Here is a 23,969-nt window from a genome sequence, read left to right on the forward strand (position 1 = left end):
ATATTTGTTTTCGTGAGGAATATGTGTGGAGAATATTGGTGATGCCTGATCGAGTTTGAGATGGCTTATCCGCAGAACAATGGAGTTCAGACTCATGCAACACTCTGTTATGCCAAAAGTTTGTACGCCTCTTAGAGCAAGTAAAAATGTGTTAGATGTTGGATGGGTCAGAATTGGGCCTTCTCCGGTCCACCAATACCATCCAACTCAACTAAGTATGTGAACTATGAAATATAAGTCCACTTGCTATCCCTCAACTTTGCGTCGAGTTTGTTTGACATCATTTATCTCCAATACCAGAAACCTTCAACCCTAAACTATATAAAACCGTGTAATTTGGGTCCTATAGTAGTATGGATGTCTCGTTTCGCTGACGTGGGATCCTAGTCAGCAAAAAGAAAATAAAAAATATATGAGGCCCACATATAAGTGAGAGGAAAAATATGTGGGGTTTACATGCTCTCTTTTTCCCCCTGCTACTTGCTTGCTTCCCAGACGGCGTGGTGTGGCCTCGGACGAGTCGATGGTGGCCTTGTGGACGCTGTCGCACGGGAGGCGGGAGATCACGGAACCTAAACCTGTGCTCGTCCATGTCTTTGCGGATATGGAAAATTTTGCGTGCCTCCAATCACTGTCGGCGTCACCATCCCCACCCCCCAACCCCCCCCCCCCCCCCTCCGATGTGCACGGTGGATGGCACCGCCACAGAGATGCCTCTCCTCCTTTCCCAACCACGGCGCGAGCAAGTGCACGGCGTGTGGCCGTGGCGTGGGCCCCACATATATTTTTTTCTTTTCACTAACATGTGGGCACCACATATTTTATTATTTTCTTTTTGCTGGCTACGATGTCACTTTAGCAAACTCAGACATCCATATTTCTATTGGATCCAAATTACACGGTTTTTGTATAGTTTTAGGGTGAAGATTTATGATATTGGAGAAAAGAAATGTTAAACAAACTCGACGGAAAGTTGAGGTGGGGGGGGGGGGGGCTCAAGTGGACTTATTCCTAGGGGACCAGTGCAGTTATGTATTTGAGGCCTTGTTCTAAATGTTTATTGGGCCAACATTATTCGCATATTATTTATGCCAAGCTTTCAAAAGTATGATTTCTCAAAAAAAAACATCAATATTGTTTAGTCCATCCATTCTAAGCTATTTACAAGGTTGATGATAGTACTACTTCCTATAAACAAGTTGATCATCTATTAGCCTTCATCCACATTATTAGAAAGAACGGGTCTCCAATTGGAAAGAATGAAGTTCACACTTTTTTTTTTAAGAAACTGTGCATGGATAAATTATTGTTTTTTTTAAAAAACCGAAGTCAGCAAAGCTGGTGTTATATTAAGTAGGGGAGAAAAAAGTATTTACAAGATTACCAAAACGGTGAAAGAGAAAGAGAGAGGAAACAAGAAGCTACTAAACAATGAATACATCCTAGGCCGATAATCTCACAATATTTGTAGCTCCACATATCTTCCATAGCTTGATTTCATCATGTATCTTGTCTAGAAGCTGCGGCAGGGATTTTTCCTGATTTCGGAATACTCGTCTGTTCCGCTCACACCATTTTCCCATGCTACTAGCATGTAAACTTTTTTTTTCTTTGGCTATGTCTTTTTCACCTTGAGATGCCCTTCTGATCCACCATTCCAACAGCGGCTCATCTATATCACGTCTGGTCAATTTCGTTACAGTTCAGTCTACTTAGGATTCTCTCCCAAATCATTTTTCATAAGAATCTGAAACATTCTGGCGTTCTTTCTGAATAAAAGGAAATTCCAGTCTTCCAAACTTGGTGAGCCGGTGAGTAATATTGTCACCTTAGGGAGTATTTAGTTTATGTTAAAATTGAAAGTTTGGTTGAAATTGGAATGATGTGACAGAAAAATTGAAAATTTATGTGTGTATGAAAGTTTTGATGTGATGAAAAAATTAGAAGTTTGAAAAAAAAATTTGCAACTAAACACGGCCTTATATGAACTAGTGTCTGCAGAAACTTCAATACAGGGGATGTGTTCACCAAATCAATACCAACTCAATGCATATGGTACGTCCGTACATGAATGTACTAGACTCCTGCAGGTGGCATTGCAATAAATCAAAGCAAACGAATCTCTTTAATTAATATGCCACCAATACTTTCCTTTCTGTTCTTTAATTTGCTTCTGTTGGTGTTGGATGGGCCACCAATCCACCATACATGTGATGTCTGGCACCCTAAAAAAGATGAAGAGAAGTTGTAAAGACGTACGAGAGATGGATTTGAGATCAGTTGCTGCTAAATCAAGCAAGGCTGGTTAGTTATAAATTATGCAGGCATTGCACTGTTATCATGCAAAAAGTCCCCTGTTCAAATTAGGCAAATATTTTGGAGATGCCATTTCGACCATGTAAAGTATGTGATCAGATTACACATATGGTTGGATAAATAGTTCACTAATGTTCAATTTTTATACCCACGAATATTACGTATATGGTGTGTTTTCAATAGAAATTTAGTGAGGTTGACCTCCATCTCATTGAGACCGTGTTAGGAAACACATTTGCAGGTGTGTGTGGTGCGCATGTGCGTCTTCCTTCCATAAAAATCGTTAAGAAAATTCTGACTTATCATAAGCTAGCACTGGTCAGCCATCATATGATCCCATTTCAGGTTTCCCCCTCCCCTGAGAAAACACAAATCACACCTTTTGAGTTTTTGACCAGTGACCAATCCATCATTCCAAATTTCTCCAGCTAAGCTATGACGCATTGTCCCCAATTAATACACACACTGTTGGCCGCCTGACAACCGAAAATGGCCAACAACAATTTGCTACCAACAGTGGCAACAGAATAATTTGGGCATATGCATTCAGCGTTCATGCAGGAACAGGGGCGTGAGGTGACACGAAAGAAAGCTCAGCTAGCAAAGCAACCAATTGCATGGCAATGCTCGCTGTCTGCAGATGAGCCGCATCATGGGAGGCATGGCCAGGGCCAGGCCGGGAATAGTGTTGTTTTCAGCTAGCTGCAGCTTTGAGCTGGCTATCACTAACCACAGCTCGAGAGTGTGGCTGCACTGCACCAGGATTTACAAAACCAACCGATTTTTGTAAAACCGCTATGTCTCGGTTTATAGAAACATATCGGTTTTAGCTGGTTTTCATATGATATTGATAGAAAGTCTTCGGTTTTTGTTGGTTTTTGATAAACCGGTGAGGATCGGTTTTTATTTCCAAAACGAAAAGGCAAAACCCTGCACTGCTCTATGGGGGGCTAGCTTGACGCATCATGGCCCATTACACCACCACCTTGTTGTAGATCTTGGACCATGGCACAAGGGAAGAAGCTGGGGGAGGAGGAAATGTAGGGGATCATGTCCCATTTTGCAAGGACAGATGGGGGATCATGGATATCTTTTTTCCAGGTCTAGACTATTTTGATTGGACAGTAAATTCTGCCTTTTTCTGTTTGGAGAAGATGAAATAATGAGTTGACTAATGCATCACGAAGCACCGTCATTGGAATATCTACCAACAAAAAGTTTGTCACAAGTAGTTTGCAGCTGATAAGGAATAGTAATACTTTAATAATTCATACAAATGAAAAAAAACATGTCAGAAATTCTTATAAAAACATGGATCTCTTAGCTGTAAAGGCTTTGATTTGGTGGGTACTCTGTACATCAGCAGTTAAAATGAAAATGAGAATGAGTTCTTTTTTAGCATAGCACCGAAGATGACTGAGATTGTCAAGCCCTACTTGTAATGAAAAGAGTAAATTGCACTCACGGTGCATCAACTTTGTAGGTGGGTGCAATTTGGTGCAAGAACTTGAGAAATGAGTGATCTAGTGCAACAACTTGACATGTAGGTGCAATTTAGTATAAAAACTTTATAAGTGATCACATAAATACAACAACTAGCATAAGGTAATATCCGTAGGATTACTATGTAATGGCATAATGATATCGTGCGACCAGGAAAAAAGGTATTACTTTACTGAACTGACCCCAGGCGTGTTAATATCAGTTGAAACACGCTTTGGTCCCTCATCCGTGAATCAATCCCTAGCGGGTCTTGTCTCGCGTGATTCAGTTTGAGCAACAGATCCTGACGTAATACATCTTCGAAAAAAAATTCACCTACCATACTTAGCCAAGTTGATGCACCAAAATACTAAATTATCAAGTTCCTGTACTAGAACGCACCAATTTATCAAGTTGTTGCACTTGACTGTTCAATTCTCAAGTTATTGCACTATATCGCATCCACCTATCAAGTTGTTGTACCTTGGGTGTAATTTACTCTAATGAAAATATAGTAAAATATGGATATTTTGGAGGCTAGAAATCCTATAAGAAATTTTGGCATGGGACGATAGATATATACCTCTAAAGTCTGAAAAAAAAACAGTCGTCTGTAAGAGCAAGTTTAATAGTATAGCTCACTACTAGCTCCAATTCATCTATAGCTAATTTAATAACTAATTCATATAATAGTTGCTTACTATACTATTAATATATGGTCCCACCTGTCATACACACATTGTGTCTTGGAGTCCGCGCTGCAGCTGGCTACAGATGTGTAGTATGCTACTTTTCTCTCTCATGTTTTATCTTATTAAAATATATTTACAGCTGGCTAATAGCCTGCTATTGTACCTGCTCTAACACCCAACTCGTTTGGAGTCCGTAGTGGTTCTTGTGTTGGTCCACGTGGCCCAGTTACGGTGTAAAGGTGGTGGTTTAATATCACCTTGAAAGTTTAAGTAGTTTAGGGTTCCTACCAATTTTTCAAAAACATAAACACACCATTGTTCCAAGCAAGGATGACCTCGGAACAAAAGATTATTGGGTTACACAAACTGTATCGAAATTCTTATGAAAATGGGCTGGCGCTTTGGAGAAGTTTTAATTGAGTTCATGTTTTTTCATACCATGGCGAGTAAACTACCCCAAAATTCCTTAGAAAAAAAATTGTGTTGATGAGTTGTTTGGTTTGTTGCCTATGTTAACCATACCAAAGGAAACAAAAATGGCAATATCAATCCCCATCTAGTTGTTGGCCTATCAGTTGTGACCAAAATTAAAATTTTGAAAGACAATTTTAGAGTTAATTTTGGGTTTTTTTATTGTGGTCTAGATTATCAATCCTTGACTTTTACAATGCTAATAGCATAGATATAAAAGTTTATTCGTAAATTATTTTTAGTTTGCTTCGTTTATTTTTTTTCACGGCTTATCAGCTTCAGCTCAAATTAATGTCCAAAGTGTAAATTTATCATTACCAAGAATCATGGTCATCTTTACGACGGTCTCAATCCGAACAAGCTCTAGTTAATTGTGTAGGTCTTTTGCCCGCATGAGCGCGGGTTTACGGCCGGTGGTAGGAAAGGCGATGGATGGTGTCGTTGAACATCGAAGAACGGGGAGACGACAAACCAGAGAAAAAGACAGTGATGAACAGCGGCCGTTTTTTTATATGTGCATGCGTGATTGCTTTGAGTCCTGAGACGAGTGCAGAATCATGATGTCGCCGTACTTTGGCCTCCTGCTTGTTCGATCGATTCAAATGAGGAGAAGGAAGAATGAAAGAAAGAAAGAAAAAAAGAAGTTCCCGGCATACATGGCAGCACAAAGCTACAAGTACTTATGACTGCGTCGTCGCGTCGAGAAGAGAGAAAAAGAAAGGCAAATTCTGAGCCTCCCGGATGAATCCACTTCAGAGATTCTCTTCATCATTGGGGTTGCAAAGCTGGTTAATTTAGTTTTCCGACTTTTCCCCAAGAAAGATGCATCTCGTTCAAACATGCGATTTTTTTTTTCTGAAACTGGACGAAAAAACAGGGTGTTTAGATAAGAAACTACAGCTACTGCAACAGTGGCAACTCTGAGATGTTATGGATGTATTTCTTCTGCCATTTTTTCAGTCCATTTTGTTGGCTTGCGAAATTTTCCTGGCAAACCAAACTGGGCACATATGGATGCTAGCTGGGGCACACTGATCATCATTGGACTGAAAATTCTATTTGTTGAGGGTATATACCTGTACATACATGCCATGTGCTGCAGTATTATCGTGCCATACCGGGGGTGCAAAACGAAATCAGGCCAAATTCATTCACATGGCATCCATGCTATGCACTGCACGCTGCTACGGAAGCGTACAAAGTATGAGAATTTTGTCACTTTTGCTGCTCCATCTACGGCGGCAGTACAGTAGTTGGTACAGGGTACCCCATGTCGACCCCATGCATGATCTGAATATACATACATTCACACAGATATATTGCACATTTGCAGCATGAGTGCAATTTAATATTGCTTTCTTGGCCTAAATTATTGATGGTCACACCCCCTTCGTTTGTGACACGGCGCTACCTACGCAGAGAGATGGTTGTTTCGTTCTGCGACACATGACACATGAGATCGATCGCAGTTTCGGTTTCAGATTTTTTTCTTTTCGAAAATATACAAAAGAATTACATATCTTTATATTAAGACCGAGATACTTATACACAAGCAAAGGCTATGTAAATGTATGGCTAGATCTTGCGATATATATGGTTTTGTGACCACGACAGGGCCATCGGTTGGCACAAGGCTAGCATCCCTGAGGACTCCCGTAGAGGAGAGGGGAAACCCGCTTAGATAGGGCGTAAACGTGTTACTTCCTCTGCAGCTGCGCCAACCACCTTTCTCCGAGTTTTGTGTTGGTTGTTAAAGATCCTATTGTTACCTTCTTTCCAAATTAACGTGGCTAGGATGACAATTGTATTATATCCTTTCCTCGGGGTTTTGATAACCAACTTCCTACTGTTGTACCGCCACAGTGAGAACGATTGTGGATTGGATAGGAAGCACCAAGATTGGCCAATGGTGTTTATGATAATCCACCCAAAAAGGTCTCTGGGTAACCAATCTAGATGTAGTTGATCGTTTCCTCTTGCTAGTCGCAGAAGACACATTTGCTCTGATGAGGCAATTAAGCCATGCTTGCTTAGCCTGTATGCCGTCCAACAACGGCGATAAGCAACCAATAGGAAAAATACAGCACGGCGGCACGTGTTTTTTTTTTCTTTTCAAAATGGCTTGGATGGGCAGATTTCACGACCAAAAAAGAGGATTATGTAAGCTGACTTGGTGGAGTATTGCCCTGAAGCTTCCCACTTCCAAATGAGTTGCTCGCCGTCTAAGGTGATTGCACCTGAACTCAGAGATTTAGACTTTTTTTACAGGAGAACAGTAAGGGAGGACCCCCACGGTAAATATCAAATTAAGGAATATTTACAGGGTTTATGTGAGGCATGAAAATTACATAGCGCCAATCCATGATTGAAACAAAGGTCTATCTCAAATTCTGAGCCTTAACGTCAACTCATCAATCTTTTAAGCATAGCTTTCCAAGTTACAGGAGAAGGATCAATATAGAGATCATCCTATTCAAGCATGCTTTGATCCAGATATTCAGTTTCAGATTTTGTATATGTACATGTTAATTTGTTTTATATCTGGCTGCATACGTTAACTAGAATACGAAATGAAATTGTACGTATTACCATATGTCTGCAATTCTCGAAGTACTGCTCGGTTCATCCAGCCGTCTAGCTGCGTAATATATTTCAGGGTGTAGCTGTAGTAGTATTCAGAGAACCACCATATGGAGCCACATGAACACGTTTAATTTCCGAGATAACAGTTCGTCAACATTTGTGACTGACAGGACAAGCTGGAACCGTTATACAAAACTTAAAAAAAAGGTAACATGTGAGATGTGAGCATGGACCATGGATATGAAAGAGAGACACTAGCTAGTGTTCTAATTGGAGGTACGCTCTGCAAGAATGGTGCCAAGTTGCCGGGGTTCAGATAATTCTCAGAAGTTTTCCCAATCAAAGTTCAGTAGTGATCAGCTACCGATCGATCTATCAATCAACAAACGGACCAGGCCTAGCTTCTCCCCTCTCTTTCAAACCCCTGATCATGGCCGAAACCATCAGCTGCCGCTGCCGCTGCACGTACTGCATGCTTTGCTACAGCTCAACAGTCAAATACCGCCAACTCACAACACAACTTCTCTATCAGTCAGTACAGTGCTCGTCTGCTCGACCTACCCGGCCGGACAGTGCAAAGGTCCCCCTGCGTTTCCACGACCCCATCACTGCACGATCTAGCATATGATATTAGGTAAAGAGAGAGAAGAGCTAGCAGTAGCAACAGCTGCTAGCTAAACCTGCATGCAGCTGTGTGCAGCAGCAGCAGCAGCGGTAGCACTGCATAGCACGAAAGAGACACGAGCACATTTCTCTCTTTTGGAGCAACAAAGCTTAAGCTATAGACTAGCTACAGTGCCGGCCGGCCGGCCGGCGTCCATCCCAACTAGTACGTGATATAATAATTATATATGTTAATCAAACGATATGTTAGACAGGTTCTTGTTCTTCAGAAAAGAGAAAAGGAAAGTTGGTGGTATAATAGTCACTCACTATAGTCATATGTGCATGCAGGGCCCTGTCTTTTTGGCCTTCCAAAAGGAGAGAATTGAAACCGGGCGATAAATTCGTGGCAAAATCCAAAAGAAGGCCGTGTATCTAGGACCTTTCTCTACTATCCAAAAGGGAGATCTCACAAAGAATGTACTAGTCCAGTATATAGTTGTATATGGGTTGGGTTGCAGTAGTGGTGGTGGCCGGCCGGCCTTGACGACGAACGATGATGGCCACCGCGTGCACGCCGTGCTCTCGGTGCGAGCTCCAGCTTTTTTGCTTGCTAGCTAAGCCCCTTTTGTTTTTCAGCCGTGCTAGTTGCTAGCTGCTGCATCACACTGCTGCTTGCTGCTTGCTGCTGCTGCTGCCTTTGCTTGCTTCGATCTGATCTCCATATTCTTTTAGCCTTTCTCTCATGTGTCGCGCATGTGTACAGCCTACTGATGGGCTCGCCAGTGTACGTACTACTACGTAGCAGTACGTACTGCGTGCTGCTGCTGCTGCTGTTGTGTAGAGAGTATAATTCCTTCTTCACAAGTCACAACTGGAGGGCAAATGGGCAATGCGATGGGAGATTGGGAGCAATGTAATGGCATGCAGCAAGCAAGGGAATAATTTTTCTTTCCTCTCAACTCATATCAGCATGCAGCTGATGCCTGACAAAGCCTCCAAGGTAGGTTGCTGTCGTCCTGGCCTGAACGGTCATTTCAGGCGCGCACTAGCTGGTCTTTGATGTATCCCAGGATTGTTGGGGCGACGGGGGAATCGCTTTTGTCCAGAAATTGGAACGGCCAAAATGTGCGGTGTTAGTTTTTGATCAGATGTTGGAGTTGCGCTGCTTAAGAGAGCATGATTAGTGAGATTAAAGGCCCTGTTTTCAACGTGGGGTTCTTACAGGAATTTTGGAGAGTTTGGAACAGAGAGAAGACATAAATTTCTGAGAAGATCTATATACGATACTACCTTCGTTTCATAACATATGGATCAATACAAACAGTACATTTTATTAGTATGAATGATCAGATGGTGTAGATTAACTGGCCTACCAACTTAAATTAATTGTAGTATAAAATTGAAAAGGGGATAATTGTCTTTCTAAATGTTTGCTTGCAGACAACTGTTGTACATAAATGCACAATGCTAGACGTGTTCCTCACTTGATTTCATTCCCCAGTCCCGTAGTTGTCGTCCATCATAGGCCATACCGCCATAGAGAGACGCCACACGCACTGCAAGTTCACGCGCACCACGCTATTGTGCCTGCCTGTCTGTAAATTAATTCGAATTGCCTTTCTTTCGTCTTCTCAATTTCCGACCCACCCAAAACCCTAGCTAGCTCCTCTACCTGGAGGAGGCAGCAGCAATGATGCCCAACTCCCCACTCTCCACCATGCTCACACGAACTTGTACATGGAAATTCCTAGTGTATCTTTGTATATGCCAGAAATATATATTGCTAGTGTATTGTACCGTAGAAGTCCTTCAATTTCTTTAATCAATCCCTTCCAAAATTCTACTTGTTCTCAACAGAATTTTCATAGGATTCTCCTAGGGTCTATTGGCTAACACCACAATCTGATCAGCCAACCCAGCTCACATCCCTCCTATCTTAAGGGTTTATTCGATTGAAGGGGTGTGGGATTAATCTCCTTAATCTCATGTGAAATTAATTGATTGCCCAATACCCTCCAATTGCCATGTGAAAGGGATTAATCGAACAACATGTAAATAGGGTATATGGGGAATAAGTCTTGTTCATATGTACTAATTTGATCAAGATTTTAGTGACATTTCAAGATTTGCGACTCATATCCCAAATGCCGTAGCACATGACTACATGAGCAATAAATCCTGATTTTTTTTCCCTTTTAAAACAACCTTAATTTCATATATGAAACACGTCTCTTTAGTAGAAACAATTAATTTTACCATTCTAGATAAAAATGGGTAAATGGTTTTGTAGTTGTTTTCTTACGTTAAAAAATTAGAAATGTAACAGTTTTTACGATTGTGTGCAATATTAGGTCTGGCATGGAGTATAGAGGCACGAAGCATATGTTCACGCACTCCATTCTAGAGGGAGTATAAGAGCAGGATTCGTGTTTCCAAAGGGAACGGGTCAAAACCCATGAAATTATGAGGTTTCCACGTAGGATAAAGTATATTGTGATTGAAAATTTGAATGGTCTTTTATAAATTCAAATTTCAAACAATATATATGAGCAAAATTTCATCAAAATTTGACAAAACCATTGCACCGCCGAGGTTGGGATCCAACAATCCATCGAAAAAATAAACCATGTACTAGAGTAAATGTTACAACATTTCTTAATAATCTATTACATAGGATTTTGATTTGTACTTCTACCATAGGACTATCACATTGAGTAAAAAAAACAAAAGGAAAAGACATAAGTCAAACCTAACCAAAGCAAGCAAGAGGAGTTCATCCAAAAGAGAAAAAAAAAAAGAATTAGGATACATGATAATATTGGATGCTTGAAATGTGTTTTACACTAGATTCTTACACATGGTAAAAGACAAATGCTCTAGCTAAATGTCCGTCATAGTTGTGAGAGAGCCACAGCCATTAAACTTTTTATAGATTGTGTGTTTAATGGATTTGTTGTCTCTATTACTTTAGTCCTACAGAAGACTATTTCTCTAGGTCTAGATCATGTAGCGGTGGGGCCAAAAAAAATTTAGAGAGTATTTGTTATGAAAATCTTATTTCCTATAGTAACAGTAACATAACGAATTTATAATGTGTTCATCGATGGGTCAGGTAGCCGCCTAGGGTTATCGAGCGGTGGCTCCACCACTGAGATCATGTACGCTCGCATAGTAACTCGTGGTATTTGAATCGATTGGACACTATTGTGTCTCTCTCTTCCACTAACTAAAGGCGATAAATTGAATTTTTAAAACAATGGTGATAAATTGAATTGAGAGTGGTGGGGAAATAATAAACAGTGCTCCTACTTGCAGGGTGACAGTACCGGTCCACCTCCTCCATCCATCCCCTACACTGTCGCGAGCGTAGCGCGCGCTCTCTCTCTCTCTCTCTCTCTCTCTCTCTCTCTCTCTGAGTTCGTTAGCAAAGCCAACCAAAAAAAACCTAAAAGCAAGGCGAGCCTCGGCAGTGAGATCGAGATGGAGAAAGCAAGCAAAGCAAAGGCAGAGGCAGCAAAAGGCGCCCACACCCACTGCCGCTGCCTGCTGCTGCTGCCCCCGGTAAATTTAAAGAACCCCTCCAATCAGAGCGAGGCATCATCGATCCCCCTCCCTCTCATCCTCTCCCTCTCCACCCTCCTCTCCTTCTCTCATCGATCCGGCCAAAAGCTACTCAAATGTTATCGATCTCACCAAAAGAGAAGCAAAGAGAAAGAGAGCATCAAAAGCACAAACACCAAGCCACTCACCACACCTCGCAATTTACATGGCTCCTACTAGGTTGTGTAGCTGCTACTAGCTAGCTCAGCTCAGCTCGGGTCCGGCTCGCCATTAAAATCCCCTTGTTACCGCGCGTTGTTTGGTTGTACCGCGCCATATGTTGCCGCCTCCTCCTCGTCGCCGTTGCTTAGATGGATACGCTGTTTAGGTTGGTTAGCCTCCAAGCCGCCTCCGAGCAGCAGCAGCAGCAGCAGCAGTCGGCGTCCTACAACTCGAGGAGCACGACGTCGAGCGGGTCCAGGTCGTCGTCGCACCAGACGAACGCGTCCTACAGCTACTACCACCACAGCAGCAACAGCGGCGGCGGCGGCGGAGGCGGCGGAGGGTACTACTACGGCGGCCAGCAGCCGCCGCCGTCGCAGTACTACTACCTGGAGCCGTACCAAGAAGAATGCGGCAACGCCCCACACCACCAGCTTTACATGGATGAAGACTTCTCCTCCTCGTCGTCGTCGAGGCACTTCCACCACGGCGCGCCGGTGCAGCAGCAGCAGCCGCCGGCGTCGTCCACGCCCACGGGGACGGCGCCGACGCCGCCGCTGTCGACCTCGTCCACCGCGGCGGGCGCCGGGCACGGCCTGTTCGAGGCGGCGGACCTGTCGTTCCCGCCGGACCTCAACCTCGACTTCTCGTCCCCGGCGTCGTCGTCCGGCGGCGGGACAGCGTCGTCGGGCGCGGTTGGGGGCGGCGGCGGCGGGAGGTGGGCTAGCCAGCTGCTGCTGGAGTGCGCGCGGTCGGTGGCCGCCCGCGACAGCCAGCGCGTGCAGCAGCTCATGTGGATGCTCAACGAGCTCGCGTCGCCGTACGGCGACGTGGAGCAGAAGATGGCTTCCTACTTCTTGCAGGGGCTGTTCGCTCGGCTCACGGCGTCCGGGCCGCGCACGCTGCGCACGCTCGCCGCGGCGTCCGACCGGAACACGTCGTTCGACTCGACGCGGCGCACGGCGTTGCGGTTCCAGGAGCTCAGCCCCTGGTCCTCGTTTGGGCACGTCGCCGCCAATGGCGCCATCCTCGAGTCCTTCCTGGAGGTCGCCGCCGCGGCGTCGTCGGAGACGCAGCGGTTCCACATCCTCGACCTGAGCAACACGTTCTGCACGCAGTGGCCGACGCTGCTGGAGGCGCTGGCCACGCGGTCCGCCGACGAGACGCCGCACCTCTCGATCACCACCGTGGTGTCCGCCGCGCCGTCCGCGCCCACGGCGGCGGTGCAGCGCGTCATGCGGGAGATCGGGCAGCGCATGGAGAAGTTCGCGCGGCTCATGGGCGTGCCCTTCCGCTTCCGCGCCGTGCACCACTCCGGGGACCTCGCGGAGCTCGACCTCGACGCGCTCGACCTCCGCGAGGGCGGCGCCACCACCGCGCTCGCCGTCAACTGCGTCAACTCGCTGCGCGGCGTGGTTCCCGGCAGGGCCCGCCGGCGCGACGCGTTCGCGGCGTCGCTCCGCCGGCTGGACCCGCGGGTCGTCACCGTCGTCGAGGAGGAGGCGGACCTGGTGGCGTCCGATCCCGACGCGTCGTCGGCGACGGAGGAAGGCGGCGACACGGAGGCAGCGTTCCTCAAGGTGTTCGGCGAGGGCTTGCGCTTCTTCTCGGCGTACATGGATTCGCTCGAGGAGAGCTTCCCCAAGACGAGCAACGAGAGGCTGGCATTGGAGAGGGGAGCAGGGCGCGCCATCGTCGACTTGGTCTCGTGCCCGGCGTCGGAGTCGATGGAGCGGCGGGAGACGGCGGCGTCGTGGGCGCGGCGCATGCGGTCGGCCGGGTTCTCTCCGGTGGCATTCAGCGAGGACGTCGCCGACGACGTGCGATCGCTGCTGCGCCGGTACAGGGAAGGGTGGTCGATGCGCGAGGCCGGCACGGACGACTCGGCGGCCGGAGCCGGCGTCTTCCTCGCGTGGAAGGAGCAGCCTCTGGTGTGGGCAAGCGCGTGGCGGCCATGATCGGATCGTCGTGATCGATGGATCAAAGCTCACCGGTGAGTGGAACAGCATGGAAGAAAAGAGCTCCATAGCTACGCAAGCACGCATGCATATCCACCATGCATGGGGTAAGCTAGCAAGCTCTCTCGTGTGTGTCACGATCGACATTAATGGCGGCTCACACACAGGCATGTAGGGTTTTGAAACAGCGTAGGAAGCTACAGAATGGATCACGTACGTACGTACACATTGGGTTGCAGCGATCGAGGAGGGAGATGATAGTTTTAGTTCCTAGATTTGCATCCATTTTTATTCATCGATCGCCAACAAGTTCTTGGCGAGAAGATGATTTTGATTTGCTTGCTTCCATCTTCTTGTTTATTTTTCCCCCTTTCGTTTGTGTTTCTTCTTAATTTGTAAGGGTTAACGACATTTTTCTTCACTCTGGAGAAATTTTACGTGCATGGTTTTTATCATGCGTACCTGCATCGATCTGATCATACCTATATATATTCATCTAGCTAGTAGCTAGCATCTTGCAAACATTCATGCTTTCTTGCATGGTTGTTGAGATGTTACTTCTTGTCATCTTGATGGGAGAAAGTTTAGGGCAGACATTTGCACGGCCTAGTACTTCTAGCTAGTCATCAAACATGAAAGCACTAATTAAAGTTTGCTACTTTGCTAGTGATAGACCATAGATATGTGCTTACATTATAGTATTTCTTTATGTACATGCATTGTGGTTAAATTAATTAATTAATCATCCCTTTTTCATCATTCTATCCCATTTGTAATATCACTGCGCTCAAACCACACCACTAGGCAGCACTAGGGCCTTAGTTAGTATATATATAGTTTGGTCATAGAAGATTATGCATGCATGGCATGGCATGCGTGTTTATTTAAGTTGTAAAATGACTCCCCCCGTTCAAATTATTATGGTTTGGATCCTTATTTATAGGATATGTGATACATCAAGCTGATACTAAAATACTACTACTAGTAGTAGAATTCAAGTTCTAGCCGAATATATAAATAACCCCTGATCCTACACAAGAGTTGATCGATATATACATCTGACTTATTTATATATGCCAAATTAAGTAGTTGGAGCAAATTGACCTGCGGGCCTTCTGTAAGCATTGGTTAAACTTGACAAATGGCCGGCCTTATGTTGATTTGGTTAAGCTAAAGCTAGGGACCATTTATTTTCTCCATATATACTACTCTCTCCGTTTCATAATATAAGTCATTCTATCATTTTCCACATTCATATGGAGGTTAGTAAATCTAGACATATATATCTATATAGATTCACTAACCTCCATATGAATATGGGAAATACTAGAATGACTTACATTATGAAACGGAGGGAGTACTAATATCTGCTATGGAGTAGTGAAAAGATCTGTCAATAGTTTTGTGTTCATGTACGTAGTTGGTCCAAGAAACCAGATCAAGTTTTGTTGACTATTGCAGGCTAAGACCTTTGCTATCTTTTGAAGGAATGACCGGCCTGTCGTTGACAGATTAGTTTCTCTCCTCATTAACTACTACTTAATCAGCTAATTAAATACTTAGAGCTTTGATGCTGTACAGTATAGGACAACAAGAGTTGTTAAGAGAAACTAATCAGTGGCGCACTATGAAAACATATTTATAACAGGTTGACGAATAACACAAGAGAAGGATGAGGAATGCCAGTTCTCTCAGAGGATTAGGTGATGGGGTGATATCATGAGCTCAGAAACCATTTCTAGAAAAATCATAAGCTTGCACACTTTCTCCTTGTCCTTTTCATGCAGAAGCTGCAGCCGTCCCACTATAGCAGATTACAATCTTATTTTGACTGCGTGCTTGATCATCCTGCTGCACTTTACTTTACTTTGTCCTCAGCTTTGTGTATATATTTATTATTACTCTGTATCACTAATGTCTGACTTGCCTGTTAGAGCACGCACTTGCTGTAAAAAAACGAAAGGAAATGGAGTAGTTCATAATCATCGTGGAAAATAAAACAAAAACTTTAGTAATTAAATTAAATTAAATGCTACCAGCAGGAGTATGTCGCAAACGGCACGCAGACAGGATCACAGGAGCTCACATATACCTGAAGAAAATGCTAGAAACTGTAGTTCTGACCGAATCCGATCCCTGATCTAATTCCTTCCGCTGGACACATCACACACATCGGTGAGATTTCATGTGCAGCATTTCTCCCATTTTACTGGCTGTGGTTGGTATGATATGCACGCTAGCCGTCGCACGTACGCTGAACAACTGTGTCTATGAGATTGTCCTTTTTCCTTTAACCGAACGGCCGGCGATCGAGGCATGCATGGGTGTACATGCCACCTGCTGCCTACATGCACGTCAGCATATAGTAGTACATGCATACACCGAAGAGAGGAAGGATCATATCGAAGGTGCTCTTCGTTGTTCCGATCCGCTCGACCGTTTCCCGCGGCGATCGCGCAAGCCGCTAGGCTACAAAACCGGCCGCGCACCGTGATGGGAAACGTACGTCGTCATGGGGGCGCGGGGGGTCGTTATCGCGCGCGTCGGCGCCGCGGCCGGTTGGGGGGATCGCGGGTTACGTACGGGGCGCGGCGCGCGTATGCGTGAGAGATCCCCGTGTCGTCGCTGGGCCGGTGTGGGGGCGTGCGGGGCGGACGCGGGGGGGGGGGGGGGGGGGGGGGGGGGGGGGGGATGCGGACGGGGGCGGGAGGGAGGCGAATCTCGTGGCGGGTCGCGGGGTGGAATCTAACAGGAGAAGGTGGTGGTGGACTTGGAGTGGACGGGACGGGACGGACGGCCGGCTGGTTGGCGGGTTGGCTGGATGGCTAGTGGAGTGCGTGCGTACGTGCGCCTGCCTCCTGCGCGTCGCGTACGTAGTACGTGCCGGGACCCCCACGATCTTTTTCGCCTTTCCGTCCGTTTTCTCCCGCGGAATTATTACGCCGATCGACCCATATGCACCCCGCGCCCGCGCGCGCGCGCGTCATCGCCGCGCTCCATCTCGCGACACGGATCGCTGTCCGCCGCGACGGCACGTACTACGTACGTACCGGCCGGGGACAGCATCTTGGCCCCCTCTGCTGCCCGGCCGCTGCGCCCAGCTTAGCTTGCATGCTACTTCTTCTCGTGTACGTACATGCATATGTGTGATCTAGTACTGGCCGGCCGATCGATCGAGATCGATCCAGGCTTGTCTCGTCCTATAGTATATGGATCTGTTGATCACCAGCCACAACTAAGGGCATGTTCTAAACAGCTAATTGAAAATTGCTACTCCTCGTTTTCTGTTATCATATTTTTCAAACTGTTAAACGGTGTGTTTCATGCCCAAACTTTTTATATAGGATATGCTTTAAAAATCAAATAAAATCATTTTTCAAAATTTAAATAATTGATACTCATTAATCATATGCTAATAATCGTGTTTCTTGTTTTTACATACAGCCAAAACCTGCGGCCGAAAAGAACACGCCTAACAACGGAGGCAATCGAGTTAGTATTATCTATTATATACTAAAAATCCATTAAACTTCCTAGAAACACTCTTAAGCCGTCACTTGTCGCTTCTACAAACATTTCTAAGTCGTCACATGGCACTATCTAATCTCACCGTTGATTTTTACACTGATGGACCCGTTATTTTACACCATTAGATTAGATTTATTATTTAAAAAATAATAACTTCCTCATTTTATATCATACCAGCGCTACTACTGTTGTGCCGTACGTACGTACTAAGTTAATACCATACAAACGCTAATGTTGTTCTTCCGGTACGTACATCCATACACGATTGAACGTACCTACGTACGTACACAATTGAAAACAAAATAATAAAGCTTGCTAATGTCTGCCGGAAGAAAAAAAAACATACGCATGTACATAAAAAACGACAGAAAAAAACATACATCCATAAAAATCGACAGTCTCTTAAAATTTGATAATCTACAATGTAAAGTTAAAATATATTACTTCACAAATATAAATATATTTAGTTAAAGAAAGATTTATAATAAATATCCAATCAATGTTCCTTAAACCATCTTCTAAATCTATCTATTATATACCAAAAGTACATTAAACTTTGTACAAACGCTCTTACGCCGCTGCCTACGTGTCTCTCTAATAAATTAGAGAAATTCTTAAAAATCTATTATATATTAAAAGTCCAATAAATATCGTACATATGTTCTTACGTTGTCACATGGCGCTCTAATAAATTAGAGAAATCCTAGAAATTGAGAGAACAAAAAGAAAAGCATCCGATCTTCAAATTTCACTAAAACTGGTGGACCTATTATTTTAAATATTGGATTAGATCTATTAAAAATCCCATGACGCTAATCTCTATAAAAAAACATAATGTGCGTATGTGCGTACTTCGTATGATCGCCCCCCTCCCGAAAAAAAACAAAACTTAAATACCTATACCATTTACGATAAAAAAAGATAAAGCAAAAAAAATAAAAATAAAATAAAACACGCACACGTACATATTAGAATTGGAAAGAAACACTAACCATCAGTGCCAACACTGATGTGTTGTCAACGGTCTTTAATCTACGATTTTATCAAAATCTTTATTACTATACGAGACACACTTACTGATTCTAAGAATGTATTTATTTTCACAAACTAATTTACACTAACTAATTCGCCTGATTGCACTTAGTGTTGGGTTCAATAGTGTATAACATTTGTCCATCAACTATATTCGGCATATAAATTTCTATCAACCATAAAAAATAGGAAAAAGCACAAATTACCTCCTCACCCTCCGAACCATCGTGTTCGACCGAATTACCCCTGAATCCGAAAACCAGACATTGCCCACCCTAAACTTTCAATACTGGACGTATAACTCTCCTTGACCCAATCCGAAGCGGTTTTGTTCTGCGTGGCATACGTGTGGTAATCCAGAGGTCGAGTCGCCGAGTGAGCTCGAGACGGCGGCGAATAAATTTATTAAATCGACTAAGCTTAATAAATTATAATAAATTAGTCGGGGATACCGTAAGAACACGTATCAGCTATGGGACACCGAAAAAACTGGTATTTAGTTGCTGGACACCCGTAACATTATTTTATAATATCCAAAGGAAATGGAGAGAGAAACAAAAACAAAAGTATGATTGTGCCCCTTGCCTACCAAGTCCGGCTCGCATACACCTCCGACACTGCAACTGCACCCGTTGCCGGTGAGGTGACTGTCTAGAGGGGGGAGGGGGTTTCGAGATATGGTATTTTGCAGATTTTTATGGTGGTACGTCTCTTTAGCTATATTTTTTTAAGGACGTGACTACACAGCTAGTGGTAGTTGGTTTGTCCACATATGATAGACACTATCCACCTATACTTCAAATACAATTTTCTCTTAAACTACTAATCCAATCTACGATTCGATTACACCGTTGTATTCGTAACAATTAAATCTTTATAACAAGATCTCACATGATTATATTTTGATGAAAAAATATAAATTACTTTTATAATATATCTAAATTACTTTTAGATTTCACTAAGTTACTTCTTAGGCATATAAAAGTAATTCAATAAAGCCTAAAAGTAATTTACATATACTATAGAAGTAACTTATAACAAAAAGAAAGTAACTTCTATAATATATGTTAATTACTTTAAAACTTTATTGAATTTACTTTTATATGTTTAAGAAGTAATTTAGTGAAATCTAAAAGTAATTTAGATATATTATAAAAGTAATTTGTGATTTTTTATCAAAATATAATCATTTGAGATCTTGTTGTAAAGATTTAATTATTACAAACACAACGGTGTAATCGGATTGTAAATCGGATGAGTAATTTAAGAAAAAAATTTATTTGAAGCATAGATGGTTGGAATATTTTTTCTACTTGCTTGATCAATTAGTACTATAGTAAAGTAAGATTCTTCAAGACACATATCTGGACAATTGTTGATCGTATCTGGACAATGGCTGATAGCGTCGCTCGTTATGACTAAATCGAGAGAGCTAGATTTTGCGTATATGTTACTATTGTCCCTTGACCGACCAGACCGGCCAGTACACCCCCTCATCTATGTTATTGCTATCATTATGTGGTTATAACATGTAAACACAAGCAGTTTATGTTTTCGACCCAGTCCGAAAAGTCTGGAATTCGCTTTAAATCGGATCGGTTTTGATATGTTGTGTAAATCTTGGTTCGGACCATTCTGTTTTGCCTCTCCCTAAATTTGCTGTAGTAGCACGCTAGCACCTCCTCGATGTAATTTGTACCGAACTCAATTGCCCACTTATTTTCTAATTAGTAAGGTTGTACGTTTTCAATTAAAACTAAAGGAGGGTGTGATGGATTATGGTAAATTAATTAAGTCGATATCACCTTGATGTATAGAACTGCGTGGAGTACCATCACCTCGACACACCAGAAAGTTTTCGCTTTCTGAGATGTGGGTCAAAATGGGCCACCAGCAGTTCCAATTTTCAACCCAATTCTGAGCAAATCATGATACTAGCGGTCCTTTTGCAGCCTTTGTAATAGTTGGGTATGCATGCTTTTGGTTTTATCCAATGAGAAAAAAAATAAAGGGCTACTAAGCTTTTTGTGCAGTCCAGTGGAGGCTTCTCTTCTTTCCGGTCATATATATTTTGTAATACAAGAAAACATACACATATACTGCTGAGAACTGATTCCTTCAGAAGTTGCTCATAAACTACGAAGCAAGTTGCTGTGGACCTTGTGGTTTCACAGCCTTACGACTGTTTGATCAACATCCAAAAAAAAAAAAAAGAGAAGAAACGGAGAAAGGTATATAGTGATCAACCACTCAACTCATATCTAGAAGACCCAAATTAAAGCTGGACAGACTGCTAATAATAAGAATTGTTTGAACCACACAATGTTTGTGCTATTATATTAGTTTACACCCAAAAATTCAAGAATCATGCATCAGCTGGTACTTACTCCATCAATTCCAATTCCAAGTCCATGTTTCCTGGTCTGTTCTGAACGTGTAAAGTGGTTTTTATTTTTAGGCTAGCAAAATTTTCAGTGTCTTTCAACCATGACATGTTTTTACTATGTTTACAAATAGATACTCCCAACGTTTTGACTTTGGACAAAATCAAACTGCTTTAAATTTAACCAAATTTGTAGAAGTAATAATAATATTTTCAACTCAACACGAACTTATTATGAAACTATATTCAATTATTGATTTAATGAAATTAATTTGGTATTATAAATATTATTATATTTGTGCATAAACTTAGTCAAATTCAAAGTAGTTTGACTTTGACCCAAGTCAAAATATCTTATAACCTGAAACGAAGGAAGTAATACAAACTTTGAATGTTCTACAACAACATATTAAGATCAATTTTACTACTAAATTAACACTCAAAGTTTGTGTAGCTTGCTGGTGGGCCGTGTATACGGAGGATATAAAAAATTAGTAATTTGTTCGAGGACATTTTCAGCCTAAATTGAAGAGAGAAATTTTTGAAAAGATGACAATGTCCTTAGAGTCAAAAGCTTCTACGACCCTAGCAATGCACTTGGTTGATTGCAGATTTAGAGTGGCATAAGTCTAAATTTTCACTTCAACGTCCATGTTACGTACAATCCTGTGGTCTTAGGGGCATTCTCGTCTATTGAAGAATTTCTCTCTTTAATTGGACTGAAAGTGTCTTGTAGCAAATTACTAAATTTTTAGGTGTCGTTTAGTCATGTAATTAACAATCTTTGATGTCCTGTAACAATATGATTTTTTAACATTATGTAAGTCACCACTAAAAGCAATTAATCACAAGGTGAAGTTTATCTGGTTTTGAAGATTTAGAGTGAAAAATAATTAGTTTGTGTTCAGAATGAAAATGGACTTGGATGAAAGTTTGGGGTCCAAAATTGGACTCCCCTTATTTAAAAAACAAGTACACGACCTCAGCAAATTAAGTACTACGTTCTATATATCTAATGAAGAGTTAGCAACCAACTTATTCAGCAAGTAACAAGGGATCAGTTGTCTCTTGGTATCCATGGTGGCATGGATGCTTATTAGTTTTCTCTTGGCAAGAACTTCCATATTATCCCATGTGCTTCACTATATGATACACTCAAATTAATATGTTGACTAACAAGTGATCAGCAAATGACACACTTTCATGTTGCATTGTACCTAGTACTATAGCATATGCAAGCAATAAGTGAGGGAATATTGTTTTCTTTAATTTGTGAGGTTTAACTTGCAGTGGCAGGAGTAGTCTTTCACCTTATTGTTGCTGAACCGAAGTGGACTGGACAAGCCTAAGAGCTAGCTATGCATTGGACCAAGGGAAAATTGTAACCATGCCATTATAAGAGGGTGAGTGAGGATCAAATAGTGGGAGCTCCTTTTTAGGGGGGTGGAGGTGAAGGTGCGGGCATGGAGAGACATGGCCCTTCTTTTTCTGCCCCCGGCAATAACCCCTTTGCACAGGTCCTCTTTTAGGGCATGGGGTTAATACTAGTTTCTCCTTGCCTGTACAGTCGCGTGTCTCTTATTGTTATGATATGCAGCAATTGGTGTTTGTTCTTTGCAGGTTCCCCTCCATATGCAAACTCCCTCTCTCTACATATAGAGTATATGTACATGTTTTTTTTTTCCCATAGCACTTGTTTTATACTATTTTTCTCCTGTCTTGTTCTTGTATAGGAGTACTATTTTTTCCCTGAAGGTGTTACTGTTCCAAGGAGCGCGTGGTAGAAAGACAATCATTCCAAACTTCTGCATATATATGTTCGCGAGGTTACCTAGAGAACGATGATGTTTTGCTGCATTTTTAGTTCCTTCTCCTTGGGAACAACGTTAATCCTCTATCCAGTGATGACAGGAAGCATCTCGCGCATGTACATGTACTTGTAATCCTTCCCTACCAACCTCTTAGCGACAGATTCGAGGCAATGGAATGCTTCTTGAATCTTGAGCTTAATTGCCACTGTCATATGGCAAATAGTTTCAGATAATGCAGCAGTACAGTTCCATGATATAATTGTACCCATGCAATGAACCAGGCTATAGCTAGCAAAAAGACTGATTTTTTTTTGCTCGAGAAACGATGCAATTAGGTCGTGTCTGAGAGAAAGCAAAAACTTTTGGTCCGTTCGCTCTCGCTTGCTCGATCATGCATGGTGGCCATGACAAATTGGCAATGGCCCTCAGTTTTAAGTGGTGATCGCCTTGAAAAAAGCCTGGAGTTCTTCGCGGTGTGCAGCATGCGTGTATGCGAGCCCTTTTTGTCAGGCGACTTGCCCAAGCCTGACCCCAGAAAGACCGACAACCATCCAGGCACGAAAATTCATGCAATGCTCCAACATTGCATCCATTGGCAGCTAGCTCGCCGGTAGCCTCTCTCCCCTGCCACTACTACACACATTTTATGCATTTGCCCCATATCCATCACCATTATTCTAGCTACCACTACATGCTTACCTCTAGTCCTAGTACTAGCTAGCCACTTCGCCAAGAAAATGCAATGCAACCGCACATTCCGTCACATAAAAAACAAATCTATAGCTGATATTGGTATATTCTACTACTATATTATGGCCTGTTTTGGTTTGATGCCAAGACTTGCCCTACCAAATATTTGGCAATTTAAATAGTGTTTTGTAGATGTTTGGATTGATGCGAATATTTGCCATAGCTAATACAACTCATATAGTCCAACTCTACTAAAACATTGGTAGTGCCAAAACATGTCTAAGATTTGGCACTACCAATAGTTTGATAAGGATTAAGGAATCAAACCACATAAACCCATCCAGATTGGTGGTACTATAATATATCATCATCCGATCCTAAATTGATTTTTTGTGGGACAGATGAAGTATGCAAGTACTCCCTCCCATATGTCTCGTGATAGATTTATTTTTAATGGAATGGATGGAGTGGTAGCTTGGTATCTGCTACCTCCTTTGTAAAATGTAGTTGTTTTTAGCACAATAGTTTGTCTCAAAATAAAGCTAATTCTTGATTTATTCACATACCTCCTTCTCTCAACCAATGAAAACTATTCTCTTTCATATATTTTTTCTTCTCAACCAATCACACATTTTTTTAATCATTTTCACCTATT

At 42.7% G+C, this 23,969-nt stretch overlaps 1 protein-coding gene across 1 annotated transcript; it reads left to right on the top strand.

Annotated features, from left to right (window-relative positions):
• Positions 1–11,616: 11,616 nt before the first annotated feature.
• LOC127780647 (protein SHORT-ROOT 1) lies at positions 11,617–16,255 on the top strand. The gene has a single exon (XM_052307582.1). The coding sequence runs from the start codon at positions 12,062–12,064 to the stop codon at positions 13,868–13,870; it is 1,809 nt and encodes a 602-aa protein (XP_052163542.1). The 5' UTR covers positions 11,617–12,061; the 3' UTR covers positions 13,871–16,255.
• The last annotated feature ends 7,714 nt before the right edge of the window (positions 16,256–23,969 follow it).

This window comes from Oryza glaberrima, chromosome 7, assembly GCF_000147395.1.
Source record: "Oryza glaberrima chromosome 7, OglaRS2, whole genome shotgun sequence".
Lineage (NCBI taxonomy): Eukaryota > Viridiplantae > Streptophyta > Magnoliopsida > Poales > Poaceae > Oryza > Oryza glaberrima.